Genomic DNA, 23,715 nt, shown 5'->3' on the forward strand with positions numbered 1-23,715 from the left:
TATTAACATAAATATATATTATTTAAATCATATGCACGAATGTCTTCAATGACCTAATATTTCTTTTTGTTCATATATTAACAATATATTTATTTATTCATTTTATTAACCGGCGTTTCCATCGGACACATTAAAAGTCATGGACCGACTTCCTTTCGCGCAATAGGGTGAAACTCTCGCGAGATCGTTGGGGCTTCCTCTTCGCACGGAACCTACTTCCAAGATGGTGAGTGAGTTTGTTTTACCGACCTGGAGTCTCTTTAAAATCCGTAACCATCCTGCTCCAATCTCTCAACATTAAGGCGTCAAAGCGTCTGGTCGGTCCCAAACACTCGGTGTGTGTCCGCTGGTGTCGAACTGTTGGTGAAATGTGTGATTTGACACAGTTAATTCAGTCGATGCTGAACCGACTGATCGGAGCTTAGCGCGAAACATTTGAGTCAGTTCTGTTTGTCTGCAGCTCGGAACCTACAATATGACTTTTATTATAATTGTTCATATTATAATTATTGTCCCGCTTCAAATAAGAACTGGAACCGGGCTGCATCTCGTAACGTTAGCAGCAAATCACACATGGAGGCGGTTAGCTGTGGATGCTAACTAGCTGTAGCTTTCCCCATGACAGCGGTTTACCACGCTGGGACTGCCGGTGGGAAAGTGAAGGGGACACCGGGGTAAACACACGTTAAAGCGGAGGGTTGAAGAGGTGAGGTGTTGGATTTACGGAGCTCCAGAGGTCTGTGGGTCAGAACAGCAGCAGCTCGTCCAGAACTGCAGATACCAGGGGTAGTGTGAAAACACATGAACTTTTAGAGGTTTGTAAAATGAAAAGGTGCCGTGCATCTTTGCAGAACTCAGCTTTGGGGGTGGTTTGAGTGAGGAACGTTAAATGTTCTTGTAAAGATTCAGGTTCTATCAGTTTTTATGGTGAGAACTCAGCAGATGTGTAGAAACATCTGTTTTCCAGGCAGACGTCAGTAACGTTGCAGGTTGGGAGGTTTTTCTTAACGTGCGTTTGTGTTTTCAGTCTCTGGTCATCCCTGAGAAGTTCCAGCACATTCTTCGTGTTCTCAACACGAACATCGATGGCAGGAGGAAGATCGCCTTCGCCATCACCGCCATTAAGGTATGTTTATGTTTCTGCAACCTGTGAAGGTTTAACACGGAGAGGCACAGAAGGTTTCTTGTGTTCTCCTGACTTTAACTCTGATGTTCCCGTTTGTCTCCTCAGGGTGTTGGCAGACGTTACGCCCACGTCGTCCTGAGGAAGGCCGACATCGACCTGAACAAGAGGGCTGGAGAGCTGACAGAGGAGGAGGTGAGGAGAGCCAGGGGTCTGTGGAGGGTTTACACAACACAAGCCCACGGACGACTGACATGGAGAGTCACAGATAGTCAGGGGACAAGACCCAACAATATTTACTTTCTAAATAATTCAAGGAAACTGTTCATCTCCTCTATACTATCACTACACTGATGCCAGGTGGTTGACAATTAGTCTCCAAACAAGTCTCACTGCTTCCAGCTGGACCAAATCCCCAGACACTGGGACCGAATACACAACTAAAGGTTGTGGCTTTTACTTTGACAGAGCAGAATGGCAGATGCTTCCTGATCATGAGATGGTGCAGAAACTTGTCCTGTTGCCTGCAGATGCTGCAGCAGCTCAGTTTGTGTCCCTCATGTATCAGCGTTCAGGGACACCAGCATCAGTCAGAGGTCACTGATCAGAGAAAGTGAACAGTCTTCATCACGCAGCAGATAAAATATTTGTTCATCCTGATGTTAGATGAGTCTGACCCTGGGAAATGTTTTTCCAGTGTTGTTGGTTAATTATCTGTCTTTCCACTTTGTTGTGCAGGTCGAGCGGGTTGTGACCATCATGCAGAATCCTCGCCAGTACAAAATCCCAGACTGGTTCCTCAACAGGCAGAAGGACATCAAGGATGGCAAATACAGCCAGGTGGGTTTCCAGCCTGTTTCTGATAAACTGAAGTCGTGAGCAAAACATTAATGTGTTGGGAAAAGATGGTGACAGGCAGCCTGAAGTCACTTCAGTCTGCACAGACTTGACAGGTATTTAGAATGAAACTAAATAGATTTGTTATTATAAACAAATTAGTTCCACACATTGCATTGCTGCAACACACCCTCCTGCTGGTTTGGCCGAGAACCATAGCTGGTTACAAGTCACATACCTTAATGAGCTCCAGGTATCTAATCAATCTGTTTAACAGTAATGACAGAACAGATAAACGTCTGTCAGGAGGCACAAAACAAACACATCATGTTCGTTTCTGCACGTTAGCTGATTCTTGCTGACATGTTCACAGTTCATATCGGTAATCATTTAAGAATGACATGACTTTTAGCTTCACGCACCTTCATCATAGCTCAGTAAAATATCTTTGTTCATGTTCAATAGTCCCAGCAGCTGATTATCACCAGATTATCGTTAATATCAGTATGTGCTTCAGATCTAGTGATCCCTGACTCCATACTGCACAATAACTTTACACAGTGTGTATTATACACTTGTCGTGCTCTAATCAGTCCCTCAGTGCATAAACCAGTAGTAATAGTATTAAAATTAAGAGCCACACTGACCCGTGTTTCACCTGCAGGAAGTAATTGATCCCTTATTAGATTTGTCTGTGTGGCTCAAAGTGTTAATCTGTGTCAGTCACTAGTTCCTAGTTGTATTTTCTTGTTTGCGGTGAGAAATGACGAGCGTCTCGTTGCTGTTTCTCATTCAGGTCCTTGCCAACGGTCTGGACAACAAGCTGAGAGAAGACCTGGAGAGGCTGAAGAAGATTAGGGCTCATCGAGGTCTCAGGCACTTCTGGGGGTAAGAGATCTGGACTGGTCTTCAGATTTTATCCAAGCATTAGTCTCTGCATCGATATTTAATACAGAGGTTCTATATTTATATATTATATTTATATAATGTTTGTGATCAGATTAAGTCTGAACTGAAACTCTTCAGATAATTAATTGTAAATCAGTAATAATTATTTTGAAATAATAAAATCCCACAAAATGAACATGTCCTACTTCTCCAATCTGAATATTTCTGTTATTCATAAAACAAGAAATATTTGGGGGTTTGGAGACTTTTTAACAGTTTGAACAGAAACGCGTTGCAGCCTTTATCCTGTGCAGCGATTTCTGTTGTGCTGTTTTCTTGAATGTAGGACTTATCTAAATCTCATTTTGTGGATTCTGTGTCTGACTGTAACTCTCCTCCTCCTCTGCAGTCTGCGTGTGCGCGGTCAGCACACCAAGACCACCGGGCGCCGCGGTCGCACTGTGGGTGTGTCCAAGAAGAAGTAAAGTCCCTGCTTCCCTTTGTGTCAATAAAGTATCACAGTTCCCAACATGTTCTTGTCCTGGTCTCTTTTACGGGGTCACATCTGGGGTCAAAGTTTACTAATCTAAATCTGCAAAGTAACTGAAGTTAGTGAATAAATGAAGTACAAGTACATTTTCCTCTTACTTCAGTTTATTGTGCTGCTTTGCTGACAGGGAGAGAAGTGTAATCGCACAAGAGCACAAAGGCCAAGTTGCATTAATCCATTGCATTATACAAATATTCCATAAAAACCGAGGTAAGGTAGGAAAGTGATATGGCTGCAGGAAAGATAAAGTGCATACGACAGAAGAGAGAAACTTAACTCAGGCTTATGGCTTTTTAAACAGAAACACTCAATGAAAAGAGTTTAAACAGGAAGTTCATGCACTTTTAACAACTTATTTTTTATTTTAAATTAAAAAAAAAAAAAGCTATGTGTGTACTAAACCAGGTGTTTTAAGAGGAAAAAGAAAACAGGAAGATCAGTGGGTGTTACAGCTACACATTTAAAGGCAGAAAATAAACTGTTAGTATAATACAGCGAACATGTTAGCTAGCTGCACGCGTCCTCGTGGTTCTCATGTCAAAGTAAAAGCCCGCTTGTCCGTATTAATCCTTAACGGAAGTTTTATTCTCGTAGTCACATGCCTGAGCTCAGAAAGCGTTTTAGTTTAGTTCTTTAAAGCAGATTAAAAAAAAAAAATGCCAAGAAAGGTTCGAGAGCTCAGACTGAAGGATGAACTTTTCCTTTTAGTGCTGGACTGTCCCACACTGACCCTGACACTCAGGAAGAAGAGCAGGAAAGAGCTTCAGTCATTTTCTAGATTTGAAATATACAGACTTCATAAATAGATTCAGTCAGATATCAGTTTTCCAAATCAATATCTCGCTCAGTGTTTTGTCTTCACGCCCAGTTCTTTTGCTCTGCGTTGGCTCCCGTCCACATTTCTCAGAAAAGGAAGCGTTAAATCAGCCGTCGGAGCGTCACACATCAGTCACAACCAGCTCGTCAGTGACATTTTAATTTTAACCAGGACTTTTCTGTTGTTGTTGGCAGGAAACGTATTTCTACCAGGAAATGAGAAACATGGTGAAATGTTCAGAATGACAAAAGAGAAAACTGATTTGTCCAAATCTAATGATGTCAAAATGCCTGAGCAGACCTGGAGACACCAAGTGTTTTTCTTTTCCATTTGATTTGTCTCATACGTGACTTAAAGAAACACGTTTGCCCTACTAAAGTCAATATAAATGACTTTATTACCAACTCACACTGTTAATGAAGTCAAACCTTTCAGTGTCGATTTCCAGTTTCTCTTTTCTTGGCAGAAACTGGCTTCCAGAGAACAATTTCTATATTTATTTTATTAGTGGAAAAATTCCGTCCTGTTTTGGTTCAGTCCCTCAGTGACGGTCGATACTGCTCAGAGACTTTCTTCAGCTCTGCCTTTTTAAACGTGCACTTACGTTAAATATTTGAAAGGAATGAGACATTTAAAGTGATGGAAAACTGAAGCTGGTAAGTGCTGAGGTACTTTATATCCAGAAAAGAAAGAACAAATATTCTGTTTGCAGGATCATCTGCAACAGTCACAGTTTCTACTCCCAAACCAACAACTGTCAGAAACTGATCTTCAGACTAACACTGGGCTTTGACCAAACGTCCAGTTTCAGCCCAGATTTCAGTTTGCACATCAAAAAAAGACCAGTAAATATAAAAAGGGATATGCTGATAATAATGGAACTGTGGTGACTGAATCTCCAGCTTCTAAACAAAGAAGTGGTTTAAAGGGAACAGGAGAAAACAAACAAAAAAAACCAAAAAAACAGCACCTGCTCTCAGCCCTCCCTCTGTGGGGCAGGGGACTTCTGTGGTTGCTGAGGTGGTGGCTGCTGCTGGTCCTTGGTGGGAGCATAGTAAAGCTCCAGAGGCTTCCTGACCTTCCAGTACTTCTCATTGACCAGCTCCAGAGTCAGAGAGCCGTTCAGCGTCTGGGGGAGCAGACAGGGAGACAAGTAAGTTTCTATTTTTGTTGTGTTTTTTCTTTCCAAAAACCAGCTCCAGACGCTGAGAACGATCGTCACTGTTCACAGTCTCTGAAGGAACAAAGAGTCAACTGGTCTCTGGTTCCACTGCAGCTTCTCTCTGCTCACAGCAGCGTCTGGAGCTGGTTTTTGGAATCAGACGGGCCTCCCATTGTTGGTGAAGAAGAACCATGTGAGCCAGGTCAGCGGTGTGGCTCCCTGCTGGGCTTCTAATAGTTTTTGGAGAACAATGGAGGTCTATGGCACAGACCCATAAGCTGAACCAGGTTCTGGATTCACACACATTCATTGGTGCTGTTGGTCTCTGGATGGAATCTGGACTCAGTGACACACACACTGAATCAGCAGCTGTGACCTCTCTGTCTTTAGTATGTTAAATTAAACAAAGGTGTGTTTGGAAACAGAGTTTTCTACCTGTAAACTTAACTCTGTAAATTTGCACATGCAAGTTTCAGCCTGTAAACTCGTTTTTACAGGTTTGTCTGTTTCAGGTTTACAAACCTGTTTTCACAAGCTGAGCCATTACAGACAAGTGTGTGTGTTTACAAATTCTCAGGTTTTGACAGACGAGATGTTCTACCTCTGATCATGTCATTGTGCTGTGTTGTCGGTCATGTGACGGACACACACATCACCCAGCACCTGACACCTGGATAATGGTGAGGACAGCGTGTGTGTTGGTGCAGTTACTCACAGAGAACTGGCCTCCTCTCGTCATGATGTAGATGGTGTACTGTTTCTCACTGATGTTGCACAGACTCGAACCCTCTCCTCCTTCTCCGGTGTCTGCCGGTCTTTCCTCTCCTCCTTCCTCCTCCCTCCCTCTGTCCTCCAGAGCGATGCGCAGAGCGAGGTATTTGGACAGATGGTCCACTGTGGCGTTGGCTGTCGTCTTCACGTATCTGGAGAGAAGATTTATTCAGAAACAAAAGCAGCTGAACGAGTTTTTCCCGTCACGTGTTCTGTTGCATCCAGTCACAGCAACGTGCGGTTTACCTGTTCGAGATGCGTCTTAGTTCAGGTTAAGACCTGCTGTTTCCCATCAGTGAATAAAAGACACCAAACCTTTTTCCAACAGGCGACTGGAGCAGCCAAATGTAGACGTGTGGATTTAATGTGGAGGTAAAAGCTGCTGGTTGTTTTAAGGTCTTTAATTCCACTGTTAAAAACACCTGAGCATGAAAAGGCAATAATGTCTCACCTGGTCTGGTTGTAGTCCTGGGCTTGGACCAGCTGTGGGTGTGGTCTGAACACCAGCTCGATCTCTGAGGCCGGTCCCTCGTTGTGGCGCCTCAGCGGCGGAGTCGGGCTCCCGCTGTCCACCTCGGGTCCTGAGCCGTCGTCTGACGCTCTGGGCCTCTTGCGGCTCGGCCCGGCCTCAGACGGCGTCTGGCCGCGAGGATTGGGGGTGTGCGATGGGGCGGAGTCATGGGACAGGTGTGAGCGGGCATCACCGTTGTCCTCCCCACCGCTGAAGGTGGTGTTGTCACTCTCCTGAGTCTGTTTCTTCACCCGGTGGTTCCTACAGGGCCAACGAAAACAGTCCAATCTCACAAACGTGATTAATCCGTTAAAACAGTAAAAATGAAGGCGCCTGAGACAAATTCACTACTGAAGAGAAAAAACAAAACAAAACAACAATCTTGTACCATTTAATGGACTTTTAGAGGAGACTGACAGGAATAAACTATGAACCTGGTACCTGCAGTTCTTTCCAACTATCCCATATCATAACATTGGCCAACTTCAACAATGAAACAAGCTTCTCTGACCAGTGGAATGAGGTTACAAACTACTGAGAGCTCGACCCCCCAGTCACATGCCCTTCTCGTCCCCCACCTCTCGGACCTGTAGCGGGCCTGCTGGCGGAGCCCCTCTTCGATGCTGGAGCTCAGCGCCTCCTTGTTGTGCAGCCTGTTGAGCCGCTCCAGGACTCGGCGCTGGTGGGCCTCATATTCGTCACGACTCGGGTAAATCTTCGAGATCAGAGCGTCAAAGTTGGAGTCTCTGCGCAGCGAACGCCTGGAGACCAGCTTCTTCCTGCAGGTGGGACACTCTTTGTTCCTGAGGAGCAAACGTGTTTTTCAGTCCGAAAGTATCTGCACAGTTTCCCGTGGTGCCCCGAGCTTTTAAACGCACTGCAACTAAAACACAGCTATGAACATACTGGACTCATTGAATCAAAGACCTGGCTCAGGATCCTATTTCATCCAAAGCTGTTGGTGCATCATCTACATTCATTTACAGAACCTGTAAAAAACATGTGGCGTGTGGATTAATCAGGAAACTAGTGAACCATTCAAGTCACTAGTCAGGTCCTTCCAAACTTCCTCTGGTCTCAGTTTTCTTCCCTGCAACACTCACCCTGACCGCAGCGCGGTGACGATGCAGTCGGAGCAGAAGCGGTGCAGACACTCTTTGGTGGTCATGGTGTTCTTCAACATGTCCAGACAGATGGGACACATCAGCTCGCTGTGCAGAGAGCGAGGAGACACCGCCACCTCCGTCCCGTCCATGATCGCCTCCTGGACACACACACAAACATCTTTTACACACCTGTGAGGACATTAATCTTCACCAGAGACTCAAAGACTCAACATGCTTTTAAATCTGGATCCTTTTCAGTCTAAGATTAAGATGATATGTTTGTCTTTGGCAGCTCTCAGTCACAGCACAATGCAGCGGCGTAGTAACGGTCCCCGGGGTTTACCTGAGGGGTCCTGTGCAGCTCGTACAGACTCAGCTCCCAGGTTTTACTTGGAGTCTGGATGTTTACAGGAGCTGCCATGGCTGCAGCTTCCCACGATCCTCACTGGGCACAGAGACAACAAACACACGTTGAAAACACAAGTCCACAGAAATTCAACATTTTAAAAAGGTCTGGATTTTAAAGCTGAGTTCATTCCTGGTGTAAAGGTTTCTGGTTTGATTCAGTTCAAATTCCCCGACATACACGTGTTGTTGAATTATTCTGTGGGTCCAAACTAAAAGTGAGTTGCGTCCATAAGATACGAGCTGAGTGAGTTCAACCAAAACACTAAACTTTCTTTCTTACAGTTTTTACCAGACGTTGAACAGCTCAGAGTTTATCATTTATCTTTTATCATGTGACCCCCATGAGCTCTAAACGCTTTCTCTGGTCCAAGGCCCCCATCTCTCCTACGCTGGACCTGATGATTTGAAGTGTGTGTGTGTGTGTGTGTGTGTGTGTGTGTGTGGTCACTCTGTGCACTTTGAGTCTGTCACTCATGTGTGTCCTTCTGGTCCATCTGCACCTGTAACTCCTCTCTCCTCTAACTAAGAAACAGTCATACAGAGTCTCTGCACCTGGGGCCCCTTGCAGCCTGGTCCCGTAGGCCTGATCCCAGCTGTTATTAGAGGCACACAGGTGTTTCCTGCACCTGCTTTAACTGTAAATGATGTCATCCTCTTTTAGGTGACTGGAGACGTGAGATTTAAGATCCTGGTCCAGACCAATGGAGCATAAACAGTAAACGTCAGTGCCCTGGTGTTTAAACCAAACCAGGTTCCGGGGTACTGAGTGAGTTCACTGGGCGACGTGTTGCTGCTAAAATGACTCTGTTCAACTTCTTGTCTCGGTTTTACACCAACAAAGAAGTTTCTGAAGTTTTGCTCTCCGGCAGAGACGGAACCAGGTTCACATGTACCGGCTGCAACCTTCAGACTGGACCCAAGCAGCAGCAGGACTCGAAGGTACAAACTCACCTGACGTCTAAGTGACGGACAGCTGACCCGAGGAGACGCGACCCCCGACACGAACACACGACCTGCCCGAACTCCTCGACACTCGGCTCCAACCGCACACACCGGGCCCTGCTGCCTTCGCGCTGTGTCTGCGGGGCCTCACGCTCCGGTTCAGACTCGCTCCGACAACAAAAAGGCAGAAAATTCACCAACAGCTGAACATTTTCCACAGCCAGCAGCTAGCTAGCGTTAGCTCTTCTTCTGCTCCCCGGAACAACTCGCCTCCTCCCCGGCTGCTGCTCTGCGGACACAGCGGCCCCCAGCGGCCAGAGGGCGCATTGCAACAGAAACACGCAGGCACATGTTGAAATCACCCATTCATTTATTCATTGATTTATCAATCCAATATTTATCCATTAATTCATACATTTATCCATCCATCATCCATACCCCCTTAGTCCTAACCAGGGTCCCAGGGATCAGCTGGAGCCTATCCCAGCTCTCTCTGGGTGAAAGGCAGGGGTCCACCCTGGACAGGTCCCCAGTCCATCACAGGGCCACATAGAGACAAACAACCTCACACACTCACACTCACTCCTATGGGCAATTTAGAGTCACCAATCAACCTGACATACATGTTTTTGGACTGTGGGAGGAAACCAGAGTACCTGGAGAAAACCCACACAAGCACAGGGAGAACATGCAGACTCCACACAGAAAGGCCCCTGATGGGTTTCAAACCAGGAACCTTCTTGATGTGAGGCAACAGTGCTAATCAACTGAGACGTTCATTCTTAGGCCAGTTCAGTCAGCAGTCAACCTAAAATGCATGTGTCTGTGTTGTAGTATCTCTGATAATAACTCAGACTCTGATTGTGTTTTGAGGTCAGTAGTCCTGCTAAAGGTGAAGATTCCTCTCCTCTTTAAAATGAAGGTTTCAGAAACATCACTGACTAAATAAGACACAGCAGGAACAGCTTGTTTGTACCCTGTAGTACTGACGGCATGTTCAAAACAATTTTTTACATTCAACCATGGGGCCACTCCTGCAGATCACCTGTCAACAGCACATTACTGCTAACTAATTATATGATATATCATTTAACCCTCTTGCTGTGAAGCAATGCTGCTTTACTTAAACAATTTTCTGAGGTGTCCTGAAGGCAGATTGACAGGCAGACAATTCAACTCTAAAGACAAATAAAACAACACTAAAAAACCTGCTCCATGAAGATTCAATTAAACTGAGTTAAAGCCATAAAACATTATTAATTTACCACAGAATATAAAACCAATTGTTGTTTTCAGTGATAAGCCTCATAATAATAAAGAGATCAGGCTGGTTACAAATCAAAAAAGAAAAAGTTACTTCATATCTGAATAAAAAATCTGAATCCAAAAACCTACAGGCACTTTAAAACAGTGGAATCATAATATATAATATCACAGTGGTATAATAGTATAATAATGAATTGAATTCTGTGACTGATTTGCCCTTTTTCAGTTTTGCCTTTTCTGTCTTCAAATGAAAACCGTCCAGGCTGCACAGGAGCAGCCATCATGTTTTTATCACACCATAAATCGTCTCACTTCAATTGTGCTGCTTTTGTCTGCATGGAGATGTTATTTTTTCACTGTTGGCGGTTTGGGAGTGGCAAACGGTCAAAACACGACCTTGAGAGAAAACCCACGCAGACACGGGAGAACATGCAGGCTCCACACGGGATTCGAACCCAGAACCTTGCTGCTCATTTTCATGCAATAAATGTCTCAGATGTTAATTATTGTCAAAGGTTTAAAGATTGTACATAAATTAATTTACATTTCTGATCTTTGCATCTTTCTCGATTTTTACAGTTGTTGCCTGTAATTTTACAGCAGCTGAGTATTTTAACTGGATGTAATATTGATTTCATTACACTATAGAGGTAAACATTGTACTATTGCTCTGACATGCATCTGTAGATGTATATTCACAGCATCATAGACTGTTGTCTGAGCTGATCTCTGTTGTTATTACGAAGCAAAACGGTTCAGAGGAGAGAAAATATGTTTAAATCAAAGCTGAGTGAAACAAATGTGCATCCAACATAATATATATAACTTTTGTAGCAGCTCAATGTGCATTAAATGTTATGGCCTTTTCACAGTAAGGGCACACAGTCAAATCAGCAGCATTAAATCGACACTAACAGATGTTCGCATGACATAGAATCACTTTTAGTGTTGATTTAATAAAAATAAAAGGAAAATTAGCAGAGACAGAAAACAAAAGTTTGCATCTTCCTTAATGAACTAAGGAGCATTTGTGCTCACTGAATATGCATTAAATGTGATATTGCTGAAAAGGGGAAGCAAACTTTTAAACTGTGATTGCCAAATGTTCCAGCTACTCTGCAGATTTTAGAGCCCTAATTGACTTGTGTCATCTTGTAAACAGAATTATGCCTCAATGAAACACTTTTGTGTTCTAAAGGCGTTGCACAGACAAACCTGTCTGGCCTCCTGCCTTCCATTCTTTTCTCCAAAACAGAAAAGGAAACCTCCTATTTTACATTGAAGAGATAATTTCTGTAATTTTCCAACACAAAGTTTCTGGGAGTGTTGTGGCATCACAATGTTAATTATAATAATTACAATAAGGCAATCATAATTGGAATGTTCCCATTAGTACAAGTTTCATTTCAAAGTTCGGCGCCACACCTTTTCTGCACCACCCCAACGATGAATGTGCTGGAGGTCCGCCTCAGGCCGCAGTTTATCACGCCATCACTAGTGACATGGAAGACTGATGTGACTGAGCTGGACTTCTGAGAACACACAGCTAATGCAGCCCTGTGAAGAAATACACAAGTGTAAAAGTGACAGAAAATACTCTGCTACAAGAGAGCTACTCAAATAAACACAAAACTACAGTAAAACTATGAAGTAATAGTACTCTATGGAGGTACAGAGGATAATGTCTTTATGTTATTGTAATTATAATGATGGTCAGATTGATAAATGTCAAGTGTTTATTTCTATTGATTTTGATTATTAGAACTTACAGCTAATGAAAACCCCAAATTCATGTCACACTCTAATCAGCCGGAGCCTTTAAATGGTCTCAGTGTGAAGAGGATCACTGACACCCTGCACAAGGACGGTAAGACACAAAAGGTCATTGCTAAAGAAAGTGGCAGTGTCCAAGCTCGTTAAGAGAAAGTTGAATGGAAGGAAACAATGAGGCAGAAAAGGTGATAACAGCAGCTTGAGAGGATTGTGAAACTAAACCCATTCAGCATTTTTTCACAAGGAGTGGACTGCAGCTTGAGTCAGGGCTTCAAGAGCCACCACAGACAGACGACAGAGACGACAGACAAGCGTCTTTGATGGGCTGCAAAGAGAAAAAGGACTGGCCTGTTGCTCAGTGGTCCAAAGTCTTTTCAGATGAAAGTAAATTTTGCATTTCATTCAGAAATCAAGGGCCCAGAGTCTGGAGGAAGAGGAGAGGCACAGAATCCAAGTTGCTTGATGTCCAGTGTAAAGTTTCCACAGTGGTGGTTTGGGGAGTCATGTCGTCTGCTGGTGTTGGTCCACTGTTTTATATCAGGTCCAAGGTCAGAACAGCCGTCTACCAGGAAGTTCTAGAGCACTTCACACTTCACTCTGCTGACCAGCTTTATGGAGGTGCTGATTTTATTTTCCATCAGGACTTGGCACCAGCCCACTACGCCAAAAGTACCAGTACCTGGTTTAAGGACCATGGTATCCCTGTGCTTGACTGGCCAGCGAACTCCCCTGACCTAAACCCCCTCAGGGAATCTATGGGGTACTGTGAAGACACCAGACCCAACAACACAGTAGAGCTGAAGGCCCCTATCAGAACAACCTGGACTCCGAAACACCTCAGCAGTTGCATAGCTGCAGTAATTCATGCAAAAAGTGCTGTGCATGTTCATGTAGTCCAACATTTCTGTTAAAAATCCTTTTTTATTGGTCTCAAGTAATATTCTAATTGTCTGAGAAACTGAAATTTGGCTTTTTATTAGCTGCAAGTTATAATAATCAAAATGAAAAGAAACAAACACTTGGAATATACCAGTCTGTGTGGAACGAAACTATAACGTTCATAATGGTTCAACTTTCTGATAATGTTCTACTTGATTGAGATGCACCTGCATGTGTAGACTAGAGTCTGGATGGGTGGATCTGTTTTAGCTGTCAATACAAGAACAAACTACTACATAATATGTTTCAAACATAATCTCTATGTATATTTAACCTCATCCATATTGTAGTTTATGCAAAGTGCAGTGGACAGAAACCCAAACTCAGCTGCACCATAGAGACTCATGACTCCCAGAGAAATGTTTAGTCTATTTTACTGCTCTGGAAACTAAAACTCAACCTCTGAGTTTTAAACACCCATCAACAGGTTGAATGAAACAGAACGAGACAAATATTCAGTTAATCATTTATTGATTATAGATTTCCTCAATCAGATTAAGTGTGTATTTTCACAATGGTACAGTCACAAACATGGACAGTTAAATACACAAAACACATAAATACACCACGAAATAATCACTTTTCTTCAGTATTTACAGCTTAATCCAAATGATGAATCAAACGAAATCTTTTGTACATACATACACACAGAACGGGTGGAATAATTTAATCTGGACGTTGCTTTCTGTTGGTCATGTGACTCCAATTCAAACATGCAGGCAATAAATAATTAAATAAATAATCTACATCTACTTCAAAGGTAAATATCAGGCATCTTTTGCTAGTCTTTCAACATACACATGTTATATTGGCTAGAAGTACCATAAAATATGAAACATTAAATATCTCTGAGTTCTACAGTGGGCCTGGATGATGTTGCTCCTTACAGCAGCACAGCAGCGATGACGGCGACTGTAAGAGATATGAGGCTGATCTTATTGTTCACGGCATCTGATGAGTGGCTTCCTGACTGGGTTACAGATCCAGTTCCAGTTCCTGTTCCTGTTCCTGACTGGGTTCCAGATCCAGACTGGGTGCCAGTTCCAGTTCCAGCACCATTTCCTGATCCTGATCCAGTTCCTGTTCCTGAACCTGTTCCTGTTCCGGTTCCGGTTCCAGATCCAGTTCCGGCTCCTGCTGTTGTTGCTGTGGTTGCGCTGTTGGAGGAAGTTTTCGACACAGCTGCCTCAGCCGCTGTTGCAGCTGCTGAAGCGGCTGTTGCTGCGGCCTGTGCTGTTGACGCCATTACTGCAGACAGGTCTGCTGTGTTTTGTGGTGATGCCGATGCTGCTTTTGCCGCTGTTTCCACTGCTGCTGTTGCTGCTATTGCTGTTGCATGTGCCATCTCTGCCACTGCCTGAGCATCTGCAATTGATGCCTGCTTTGCTGCTGTTGACCCTGTAGCATCTGATAATATTCCTTGAAGTTCTTCCACGGCTTTTGCTGATTCTGTGACCACTGCTCTGGACATTTCTGCAGCCGCTGATATTGCCCCTGGTGTTACTTTTCCACTTGCTGTCATTGTAGCTGCTGCTGCTGCTTTCTGAGCTGATTGGGCGGATTTTATTGCGGATGCTGCTATTTGTGCTGCTTGTATTGCTGCTGATGATGGCGATGCCTTTGCTGCTGCTTGTATTGCTGCTTGTGCTGCCACATCAGCTGCTTCAGCTGCTTTTCTTGCTGCATCTGCTGCTTGGTCCACTGTTGCTGCCCCAGTTGCAACTAATGAAGCAGCTGTTGCTGCCAACTTTGCAGCTTTTGCTGCATTTTGTGCTGCCACAGAGGCTTCTGGTCCAGCAGCAGCTGCGGCTGCCGAGGCCGCGGCTGCTGCGGCTGCTGCTGCTGCTGTTGAGCCTACCACTGCTGCTTCCTTCGCTTTAGTTGCTCCTGTTGTTGCTGCTCCTGTTGTTGCTGTATTAGTTGCGTCTACTGCTGCTGTTGTTGCACTAGTGTTTGCAGCTGGTGTTACAGTGGTTGTTCCTGATGTGTCAGTTGACACTATACCTTCAGCTGCATTTGCTGCAGCTGTTGCAGCTCTTGCTGCTGCTTTTGCTGTGGACTGCATTATGTCCATGCGGCCTGCTGCTGCAGCTTCTGTCGCTGTTTCTGCTGTTATTCCCGTTGCCTCTGCCATATCTGCCACTGTTTTGGCTGTGTTTCTTGCAGAGAGTGTTGCTTTTGACATTGCTGCTGATTCCTCTGCCGTGACAGATGACAATGCTTTCGATGCTGCTGCTGATGCCTGTCCTACTGCTCTCGCAGCTTCTGCTGTTGCATTAATTGTATCTGGTGTCACTGTTTGTGAAGCTGCATTTGTTGCTGCTATTGCTGCTTTTCTTGCTGCCACCGCAGCTTTTGATGAAGCCTCTGCTATTTGTGCCATTGCATCAGCTGCTGGTGCTGGTGCTCTTACTGCTGCTTGCAGTGCTGCAAGTGCTGCTGCTTCTGCCGCATCTGCTGCATCTCTGGCTGCTTTAGCTGCCAGTGTTGGTGATGCTCCTCCTGCTGCTAATAATGTGGCAGCATCAGCTGCTACTTGGGCAGCTTTTATTGCAGTTACCACTTCTTTGGATGCTGTGGCTCCAGCTGCTGCGGCTGTTGAGGCGACTACTGCAGTTGCTGCTGCTGCTGCTGCTGTGGACGTTACCACTTCTCCTGCTGCTACAGTTGGTGCTACTGTGATGGGTGGTGTCACTGTGCCACTGAGAGATGCATTTGGGATTGTAGCTACTGCTGTTGTTGCTGCTGCTGCTTTTGCTGCTGCTGTTGCTGCCGCCGTTGCTGCTGCCACGTCTGTTGTTGCAGTTCCAGTTGCTGTTGCTGCCATCTGTGCTGTGGTTCCTGCCATTTCTGCTGCCCCTTGTGCTGCTAAAATTGATAGATATGCTGTTTGGTCACTGGTGGATGAGAGCTGCTTTTTCAATATGTCTGCTGCTTCGTTTGCCTTTGTAGCGACTGTTTTTGCAGCTTCTGCAGCTTGTGCAATTGCTGTTGGTTTACCCTCGGCTACCATTGTTGCTGCTGTTGCTGCTTCTGCAGCAGCCATTGCTGCTATTAATGATGCATTTGATAGTTGCGCAACTCCTTTTGATGCTGGTACTGTTGTTGCTCTTTGTTTTGCTGCTGTTGCTGCTTCTTTGGCTGCCTCAGCAGCTTTTGTTGCTGCCAATGCTGCTACTGCTGCTGGTGCTTGACCGGTTGCCACTAGTGAGGCGGCTGTAGCTGCTTCTTTGGCAGCCTTCATTGCATTTTCTGCAGCTGGGGATGTTGCTGCTCCAGCGGCAGCATCTGCTGCTGCCGCTGCTGCAGCTGCAGTGGCTGCGGCTGCTGCTGCAGAAGCTGCTGCTGAGGAAGCTGCTGCAGAAGTAGATGAAGCTGACAGTGTAGTTGCAGTTGTTGCGGGGAGCGATGTGGTTAATGCAGGAGATGTTGTGGGGGTTCCTGTTGTTGGTTGTGATGTTGGGGCTTGAGCTGTTGTGGTTGACGCTGCTACTCCTGCTGCTGCTACTGCTGCTTCAGAGGTGGCACCTGCTGCTTTTGCTGCATTTATTGCCTCTTTTGCTTTTTGCATGGATGAGGCTGCCAGTTCAGCTGATGTGTTTCCTGACGTTGCTGCAACTGCATCTGCTGCTGTTTCTGCTGCCTGTGTAGCTCTGTTTGCAGTTTCTGCTGCCATTGCTGCTGTGGCCTTGGCTGCAGTTACAGCTAATTGTATTGCTGCTCCTGATTCTGGTGATGTTGATCCTGTGGATGTGTTTTCAAGTAATGCTTTTAGTTCTGCTGCTACTGCTGCTGCTTCTTTGGCTGCTGCCTGTGCAGCTTTTGCGGCAGCTGCTGCAGTTTCTGGTGTTGCTCCTGATGTTCCATTGGTTGATGCTAATTTTGCTGCTGCTGCTGCTGCTTTTGCTGCTGCTGCTGCTCTCATTGATGCTGAAAGTGCCTGCGTGGCTAATTTTGCTGTTGCTGGCGGTGCTGTTGTTGCTGCGTTTATTGCTGCTATTGCAGCTGCTGTGGCTGCATCTGCTGCATTTGTTGCTTTTTCCACTGCCACTGTTGGCAGTACTTTCCCTTCTGCTACTTCTGCAGCAGCAGCAACAGCTGCCAGTGCTGCTATTGAAGCATTTTCAGCAGCTGGTGATGATTGTCCTGCAGCTGCTGCTGTTGTTGCTGCTGCTGCTGCTGCCACTGCTGCTGCTGCAGCGGAGGCCGCTATGGCTGCTGCTTCAGCTGCTGCTGTGGCTGTGGGTAGTGGTAGTGATCCATTTGATGTTCCTCCTCCACTTGTAGATGGCGTTGCTGTAGTAGTAGAGGACTGAGGTGCAGCAATGGCCACTGCGGCAGCAGCAGCGGATGCTGCTGCTTTTCCTGCAGCTGCAGCTGCTATTGCAGCTGCTGCTGCATCCTTAGCTGTTGCAGTTGCCTTTGTAGCCAGGTCAGATGCCACTCCTGCACTGGTTGCATTTGCAGCAGCTGCTGCAGCTTCTGCAGATGATTGTGCTTTAGTTGCTGTTGCTGCAGCCATTTCTGCTGCGGTTTTTGCTGCTGAAATTGACAGTGGCATTAATGATGTTTCTGTTCCATTTGTGGATTTGGCTGCTGTTAGTGCTGCTTGTATTGCAGCTAAAGCTTTTGTTGCACTTGCTGCTGCCTCTGCTGAGGCTTCTGCAGCTGCCTGTGCTGTTTCTGATGTCGTTGCAGATGCGGCCTTTGCTGCTGCCCCTGCTGCACTAGTTGCTGCAATTGATGCATTTGATGATGCTTCTGCTATTTTTCTTGCTGCTTCAGCTGTTGATGTTGGTCCTGATAGAACTGCTTGTTCTGCTGCACGGATTGCTGCTATGGCCGCCTGGGATGCTTTTGCTGCTAGTTCTGCTGCTACTTTTGGAGATAGCTGCCCATTTGCTACTGCTGCAGCAGCCACAGCTGATTCTTGTGCAGCTGTGGCTGCAGCTTCTGCAGCAGCTGCTGCTGCTACAGCTACAGGTCCTGTAGTCGCTGCTGCTGCTGTTGCTGCTGTTCCTGCTGCTGTTGCTGCTATTGCAGCTGCTTCTGCTGTTGCTGTTGCTGCAGCTGCAGTGGCTGCGGCTGCTGCGGCTGAGGAAGCTGCTGCAGAAGTAGATGAAGCTGACAGTGTAGTTGCAGTTGTTGCGGGGAGCGATGTGGTTAATGCAGGAGATGTTGTGGGGGTTCCTGTTGTTGGTTGTGATGTTGGGGCTGGAGCTGTTGTGGTTGACGCTGCTACTCCTGCTGCTGCTACTGCTGCTTCAGCGGTGGCACCTGCTGCTTTTGCTGCATTTATTGCCTCTTTTGCTTTTTGCATGGATGAGGCTGCCAGTTCAGCTGATGTGTTTCCTGACGTTGCTGCAACTGCATCTGCTGCTGTTTCTGCTGCCTGTGTAGCTCTGTTTGCAGTTTCTGCTGCCATTGCTGCTGTGGCCTTGGCTGCAGTTACAGCTAATTGTATTGCTGCTCCTGATTCTGGTGATGTTGATCCTGTGGATGTGTTTTCAAGTAATGCTTTTAGTTCTGCTGCTACTGCTGCTGCTTCTTTGGCTGCTGCCTGTGCAGCTTTTGCGGCAGCTGCTGCAGTTTCTGGTGTTGCTCCTGATGTTCCATTGGTTGATGCTAATTTTGCTGCTGCTGCTGCTGCTTTTGCTGCTGCTGCTGCTCTCATTGATGCTGAAAGTGCCTGCGTGGCTAATTTTGCTGTTGCTGGCGGTGCTGTTGTTGCTGCGTTTATTGCTGCTATTGCAGCTGCTGTGGCTGCATCTGCTGCATTTGTTGCTTTTTCCACTGCCACTGTTGGCAGTACTTTCCCTTCTGCTACTTCTGCAGCAGCAGCAACAGCTGCCAGTGCTGCTATTGAAGCATTTTCAGCAGCTGGTGATGATTGTCCTGCAGCTGCTGCTGTTGTTGCTGCTGCTGCTGCTGCCACTGCTGCTGCTGCAGCGGAGGCCGCTATGGCTGCTGCTTCAGCTGCTGCTGTGGCTGTGGGTAGTGGTAGTGATCCATTTGATGTTCCTCCTCCACTTGTAGATGGCGTTGCTGTAGTAGTAGAGGACTGAGGTGCAGCAATGGCCACTGCGGCAGCAGCAGCGGATGCTGCTGCTTTTCCTGCAGCTGCAGCTGCTATTGCAGCTGCTGCTGCATCCTTAGCTGTTGCAGTTGCCTTTGTAGCCAGGTCAGATGCCACTCCTGCACTGGTTGCATTTGCAGCAGCTGCTGCAGCTTCTGCAGATGATTGTGCTTTAGTTGCTGTTGCTGCAGCCATTTCTGCTGCGGTTTTTGCTGCTGAAATTGACAGTGGCATTAATGATGTTTCTGTTCCATTTGTGGATTTGGCTGCTGTTAGTGCTGCTTGTATTGCAGCTAAAGCTTTTGTTGCACTTGCTGCTGCCTCTGCTGAGGCTTCTGCAGCTGCCTGTGCTGTTTCTGATGTCGTTGCAGATGCGGCCTTTGCTGCTGCCCCTGCTGCACTAGTTGCTGCAATTGATGCATTTGATGATGCTTCTGCTATTTTTCTTGCTGCTTCAGCTGTTGATGTTGGTCCTGATAGAACTGCTTGTTCTGCTGCACGGATTGCTGCTATGGCCGCCTGGGATGCTTTTGCTGCTAGTTCTGCTGCTACTTTTGGAGATAGCTGCCCATTTGCTACTGCTGCAGCAGCCACAGCTGATTCTTGTGCAGCCGTGGCTGCAGCTTCTGCAGCAGCTGCTGCTGCTACAGCTACAGGTCCTGTAGTCGCTGCTGCTGCTGTTGCTGCTGTTCCTGCTGCTGTTGCTGCTATTGCAGCTGCTTCTGCTGTTGCTGTTGCTGCAGCTGCAGTGGCTGCGGCTGCTGCGGCTGAGGAAGCTGCTGCAGAAGTAGATGAAGCTGACAGTGTAGTTGCAGTTGTTGCGGGGAGCGATGTGGTTAATGCAGGAGATGTTGTGGGGGTTCCTGTTGTTGGTTGTGATGTTGGGGCTGGAGCTGTTGTGGTTGACGCTGCTACTCCTGCTGCTGCTACTGCTGCTTCAGCGGTGGCACCTGCTGCTTTTGCTGCATTTATTGCCTCTTTTGCTTTTTGCATGGATGAGGCTGCCAGTTCAGCTGATGTGTTTCCTGACGTTGCTGCAACTGCATCTGCTGCTGTTTCTGCTGCCTGTGTAGCTCTGTTTGCAGTTTCTGCTGCCATTGCTGCTGTGGCCTTGGCTGCAGTTACAGCTAATTGTATTGCTGCTCCTGATTCTGGTGATGTTGATCCTGTGGATGTGTTTTCAAGTAATGCTTTTAGTTCTGCTGCTACTGCTGCTGCTTCTTTGGCTGCTGCCTGTGCAGCTTTTGCGGCAGCTGCTGCAGTTTCTGGTGTTGCTCCTGATGTTCCATTGGTTGATGCTAATTTTGCTGCTTCTGCTGCTGCTTTTGCTGCTGCTGCTGCTCTCATTGATGCTGAAAGTGCCTGCGTGGCTAATTTTGCTGTTGCTGGCGGTGCTGTTGTTGCTGCGTTTATTGCTGCTATTGCAGCTGCTGTGGCTGCATCTGCTGCATTTGTTGCTTTTTCCACTGCCACTGTTGGCAGTACTTTCCCTTCTGCTACTTCTGCAGCAGCAGCAACAGCTGCCAGTGCTGCTATTGAAGCATTTTCAGCAGCTGGTGATGATTGTCCTGCAGCTGCTGCTGTTGTTGCTGCTGCTGCTGCTGCCACTGCTGCTGCTGCAGCGGAGGCCGCTATGGCTGCTGCTTCAGCTGCTGCTGTGGCTGTGGGTAGTGGTAGTGATCCATTTGATGTTCCTCCTCCACTTGTAGATGGCGTTGCTGTAGTAGTAGAGGACTGAGGTGCAGCAATGGCCACTGCGGCAGCAGCAGCGGATGCTGCTGCTTTTCCTGCAGCTGCAGCTGCTATTGCAGCTGCTGCTGCATCCTTAGCTGTTGCAGTTGCCTTTGTAGCCAGGTCAGATGCCACTCCTGCACTGGTTGCATTTGCAGCAGCTGCTGCAGCTTCTGCAGATGATTGTGCTTTAGTTGCTGTTGCTGCAGCCATTTCTGCTGCGGTTTTTGCTGCTGAAATTGACAGTGGCATTAATGATGTTTCTGTTCCATTTGTGGATTTGGCTGCTGTTAGTGCTGCTTGTATTGCAGCTAAAGCTTTTGTTGCACTTGCTGCTGCCTCTGCTGAGGCTTCTGCAGCTGCCTGTGCTGTTTCTGATGTCGTTGCAGATGCGGCCTTTGCTGCTGCCCCTGCTGCACTAGTTGCTGCAATTGATGCATTTGATGATGCTTCTGCTATTTTTCTTGCTGCTTCAGCTGTTGATGTTGGTCCTGATAGAACTGCTTGTTCTGCTGCACGGATTGCTGCTATGGCCGCCTGGGATGCTTTTGCTGCTAGTTCTGCTGCTACTTTTGGAGATAGCTGCCCATTTGCTACTGCTGCAGCAGCCACAGCTGATTCTTGTGCAGCTGTGGCTGCAGCTTCTGCAGCAGCTGCTGCTGCTACAGCTACAGGTCCCGTAGTCGCTGCTGCTGCTGTTGCTGCTGTTCCTGCTGCTGTTGCTGCTATTGCAGCTGCTTCTGCTGTTGCTGTTGCTGCAGCTGCTGCACTTATTGCAGTTGTTGTTGGAGCCGTTGTATTTGCCATTCTGGGACACCTCAGTTTTAGGCTTCCCTCAGCAGGCTGGCCGTTGGACGCTGTTGAACAGTTTGGTAAGAATTCAGTCATATATATCACATTTAACTGTGTTTTCCAATTTAAATATATGATTTTACTTACCAATCAGTATCAGAACAACGATAAAAGTCTTGATTATCATCATGGCTGGTTTCCTTTCCTCTATCAACATACATTTGATCATTTTCTGTAAGAAAATGAAAAACAGCACTTTTAATTTATTACATCAATATTTAGATTTAAATAGTAAATAGACATGACTGCATTATTCGATTCTCTGAGACCACCTCTAATAGTGTAGAGTTCAAAATATTCAAATTTAAAGTTCCCTTCATTGTTTATTATTTGCATGTGTCGCTTTGCATATTATATGTTGTAATACAATGAAATTTTAATTCCACACTTCTAGCTGTGTCCTGAACATTTTATAATGCTCTTGAAATGTTTTGAAATTTACAGCCAGCACATGGATGACAAGATGCCAAATACTTTGCTGTGGTTTACATTAGTACTAGAGACAGGGCTGCTGATGGACGGGTGTAGTTGTTGAAATTCTTTACCCAACACAAAGGATAAAATAGTAAACTTCAATTAGACATGACTAAGCTTTGAAGTCATGTGACGTGATAATAAGAGCAGCACAAGCCTAAAGTACATTTTAAAGGAGCCTCATTATAACATCAAATCAGAAGCAAGTCATATCTGGTTGGTTGAAAATCTCCATTAAACCCATAAAAATGTCACTGCTATACAGACACAACAGGACACAGGCTGAAAGAACAAACAGCAACATTTAATAAATAATCAATATTAACAAATATTCATCCAGATATATTAGAACTAGCCAGAGTCTGTGCACCTGTAGTGAAGTTTAATTAGGATTTATAGGGTGAAAAAGATCTCTGGCCTTAATTCTGTTAAACCTGAGAAATTACAACAAAATGCTCAGAGAAAAAAGTAAAAGCCCAGTTTGTCAAAACAACAATTAATTTCAGCCAACAACAAAGATTAAATTATTTTTGTTAAATATTTTTAGCTATAAAACTAAAGTAAATGTGCTTTTTATCATAAAAAACAAACTAAAAAAAACGAAAGAAAATTCTTTGTTTGTGCCTCTAGAAGAAAAACTCAAATTTGCAAACAGAATCAAACTTCTCATGCAATGAATTCATTTAACGCTTCAAAAAATAAAATAAAATAAAATAAAATAAAATCTAAATCTGTTTAAATCTAATCTTTAGTTAAATCTGTTTATTTAACTAAAGGTCAGAAACACGACCCAGCAAAAGTAAATAAATATTCATATATAATCAAACAGACTTTTTTCTAATTTGACTGCTAAACCACTAAACAGTATTAAAACAGAAATCAGATTCTCACCTGGATGTTGCAGTGAAGTGAATTGAAGTAAAATGATGCTGCTGTCACTGGTGATTTCACCGAGTCTGTCTTTCTCCTTGGTGTTGTGTCTTATATACACATATCCTGCCCAATTATCTGACACTTACGCAAGAAGAAGCATAATAACTAGTTAATAATAATTATTCTGAATGACGACACTCCTCTGCCAGAGTAATGCACTGCCCTCAGTATTTTCTCATTGCACATGTCGAAAAATGTGAAACTTGTCGAGTGGCATAGTATGACAATACAACTAATAATTAAAATGAATTGAAATGAGTTCTGAAGCATGGAAACTGTCAGAAGGAAGAAAGCACTGATTTTATTGCTCCCTGTGTGAGGGCGTGTCAATGCTGCTGGGGTGAATGTGACTACTTGTGCGTTTGAATTTTTAAAACGACAAACATACCACCCAACAACCATCCAACCCCTTTTGTGTAATGGAGTCATTGATCAAATATTACAGATACAAGGCAGCAAATGTGTTTGTTTCTTGTTTTGTCCTTTTAGTGTCCCAGCTCAGGCTTTTTAGGCTTTTTGAAACAAATACGAGAGGATCAAACATATGAATTACTGA

At 45.4% G+C, this 23,715-nt stretch overlaps 3 protein-coding genes across 7 annotated transcripts; 1 reads left to right on the forward strand and 2 right to left on the reverse strand.

Annotated features, from left to right (window-relative positions):
* The first annotated feature begins 164 nt into the window (after window positions 1-164).
* rps18 (ribosomal protein S18) lies at window positions 165-3,379 on the forward strand. The gene is made up of 6 exons (XM_026300223.1): window positions 165-226; window positions 1,028-1,126; window positions 1,232-1,318; window positions 1,862-1,963; window positions 2,757-2,848; window positions 3,258-3,379. The coding sequence occupies exons 1-6, from the start codon at window positions 224-226 to the stop codon at window positions 3,331-3,333; spliced, it is 459 nt and encodes a 152-aa protein (XP_026156008.1). The 5' UTR covers window positions 165-223; the 3' UTR covers window positions 3,334-3,379.
* Window positions 3,380-3,490: 111 nt separating this feature from the next.
* LOC113126765 (E3 ubiquitin-protein ligase RING2-A) lies at window positions 3,491-9,380 on the reverse strand. Of its 3 annotated transcripts, XM_026300891.1 has the most exons (8): window positions 9,125-9,380; window positions 8,109-8,210; window positions 7,763-7,923; window positions 7,238-7,462; window positions 6,600-6,920; window positions 6,093-6,300; window positions 5,186-5,344; window positions 3,491-4,420 (listed from the first exon to the last, which is right to left on the reverse strand). In XM_026300891.1, the coding sequence occupies exons 2-7, from the start codon at window positions 8,184-8,186 to the stop codon at window positions 5,192-5,194; spliced, it is 1,146 nt and encodes a 381-aa protein (XP_026156676.1). In that variant the 5' UTR covers window positions 8,187-8,210; window positions 9,125-9,380; the 3' UTR covers window positions 3,491-4,420; window positions 5,186-5,191. The 3 variants fall into 3 exon arrangements, with proteins under 3 accessions (XP_026156676.1, XP_026156677.1, XP_026156674.1); XM_026300892.1 differs by lacking the exon at window positions 3,491-4,420 and having other exon boundaries at window positions 4,668-5,344; window positions 7,247-7,462; XM_026300889.1 differs by lacking the exon at window positions 3,491-4,420 and having other exon boundaries at window positions 4,668-5,344.
* A 4,167-nt stretch (window positions 9,381-13,547) lies between these two features.
* Window positions 13,548-23,218, reverse strand: LOC113126539 (mucin-5AC-like). Of its 3 annotated transcripts, none has more exons than XM_026300608.1 (4): window positions 23,118-23,218; window positions 21,840-21,924; window positions 19,955-21,757; window positions 13,548-19,756 (listed from the first exon to the last, which is right to left on the reverse strand). In XM_026300608.1, the coding sequence occupies exons 2-4, from the start codon at window positions 21,919-21,921 to the stop codon at window positions 13,977-13,979; spliced, it is 7,665 nt and encodes a 2,554-aa protein (XP_026156393.1). In that variant the 5' UTR covers window positions 21,922-21,924; window positions 23,118-23,218; the 3' UTR covers window positions 13,548-13,976. The 3 variants fall into 3 exon arrangements, with proteins under 3 accessions (XP_026156393.1, XP_026156394.1, XP_026156392.1); XM_026300609.1 differs by having other exon boundaries at window positions 13,548-18,007; window positions 18,206-21,757; XM_026300607.1 differs by having other exon boundaries at window positions 13,548-21,757.
* Window positions 23,219-23,715: the final 497 nt, after the last annotated feature.

Source organism: Mastacembelus armatus, chromosome 11 (assembly GCF_900324485.2).
Source record: "Mastacembelus armatus chromosome 11, fMasArm1.2, whole genome shotgun sequence".
Classification (NCBI taxonomy): domain Eukaryota; kingdom Metazoa; phylum Chordata; class Actinopteri; order Synbranchiformes; family Mastacembelidae; genus Mastacembelus; species Mastacembelus armatus.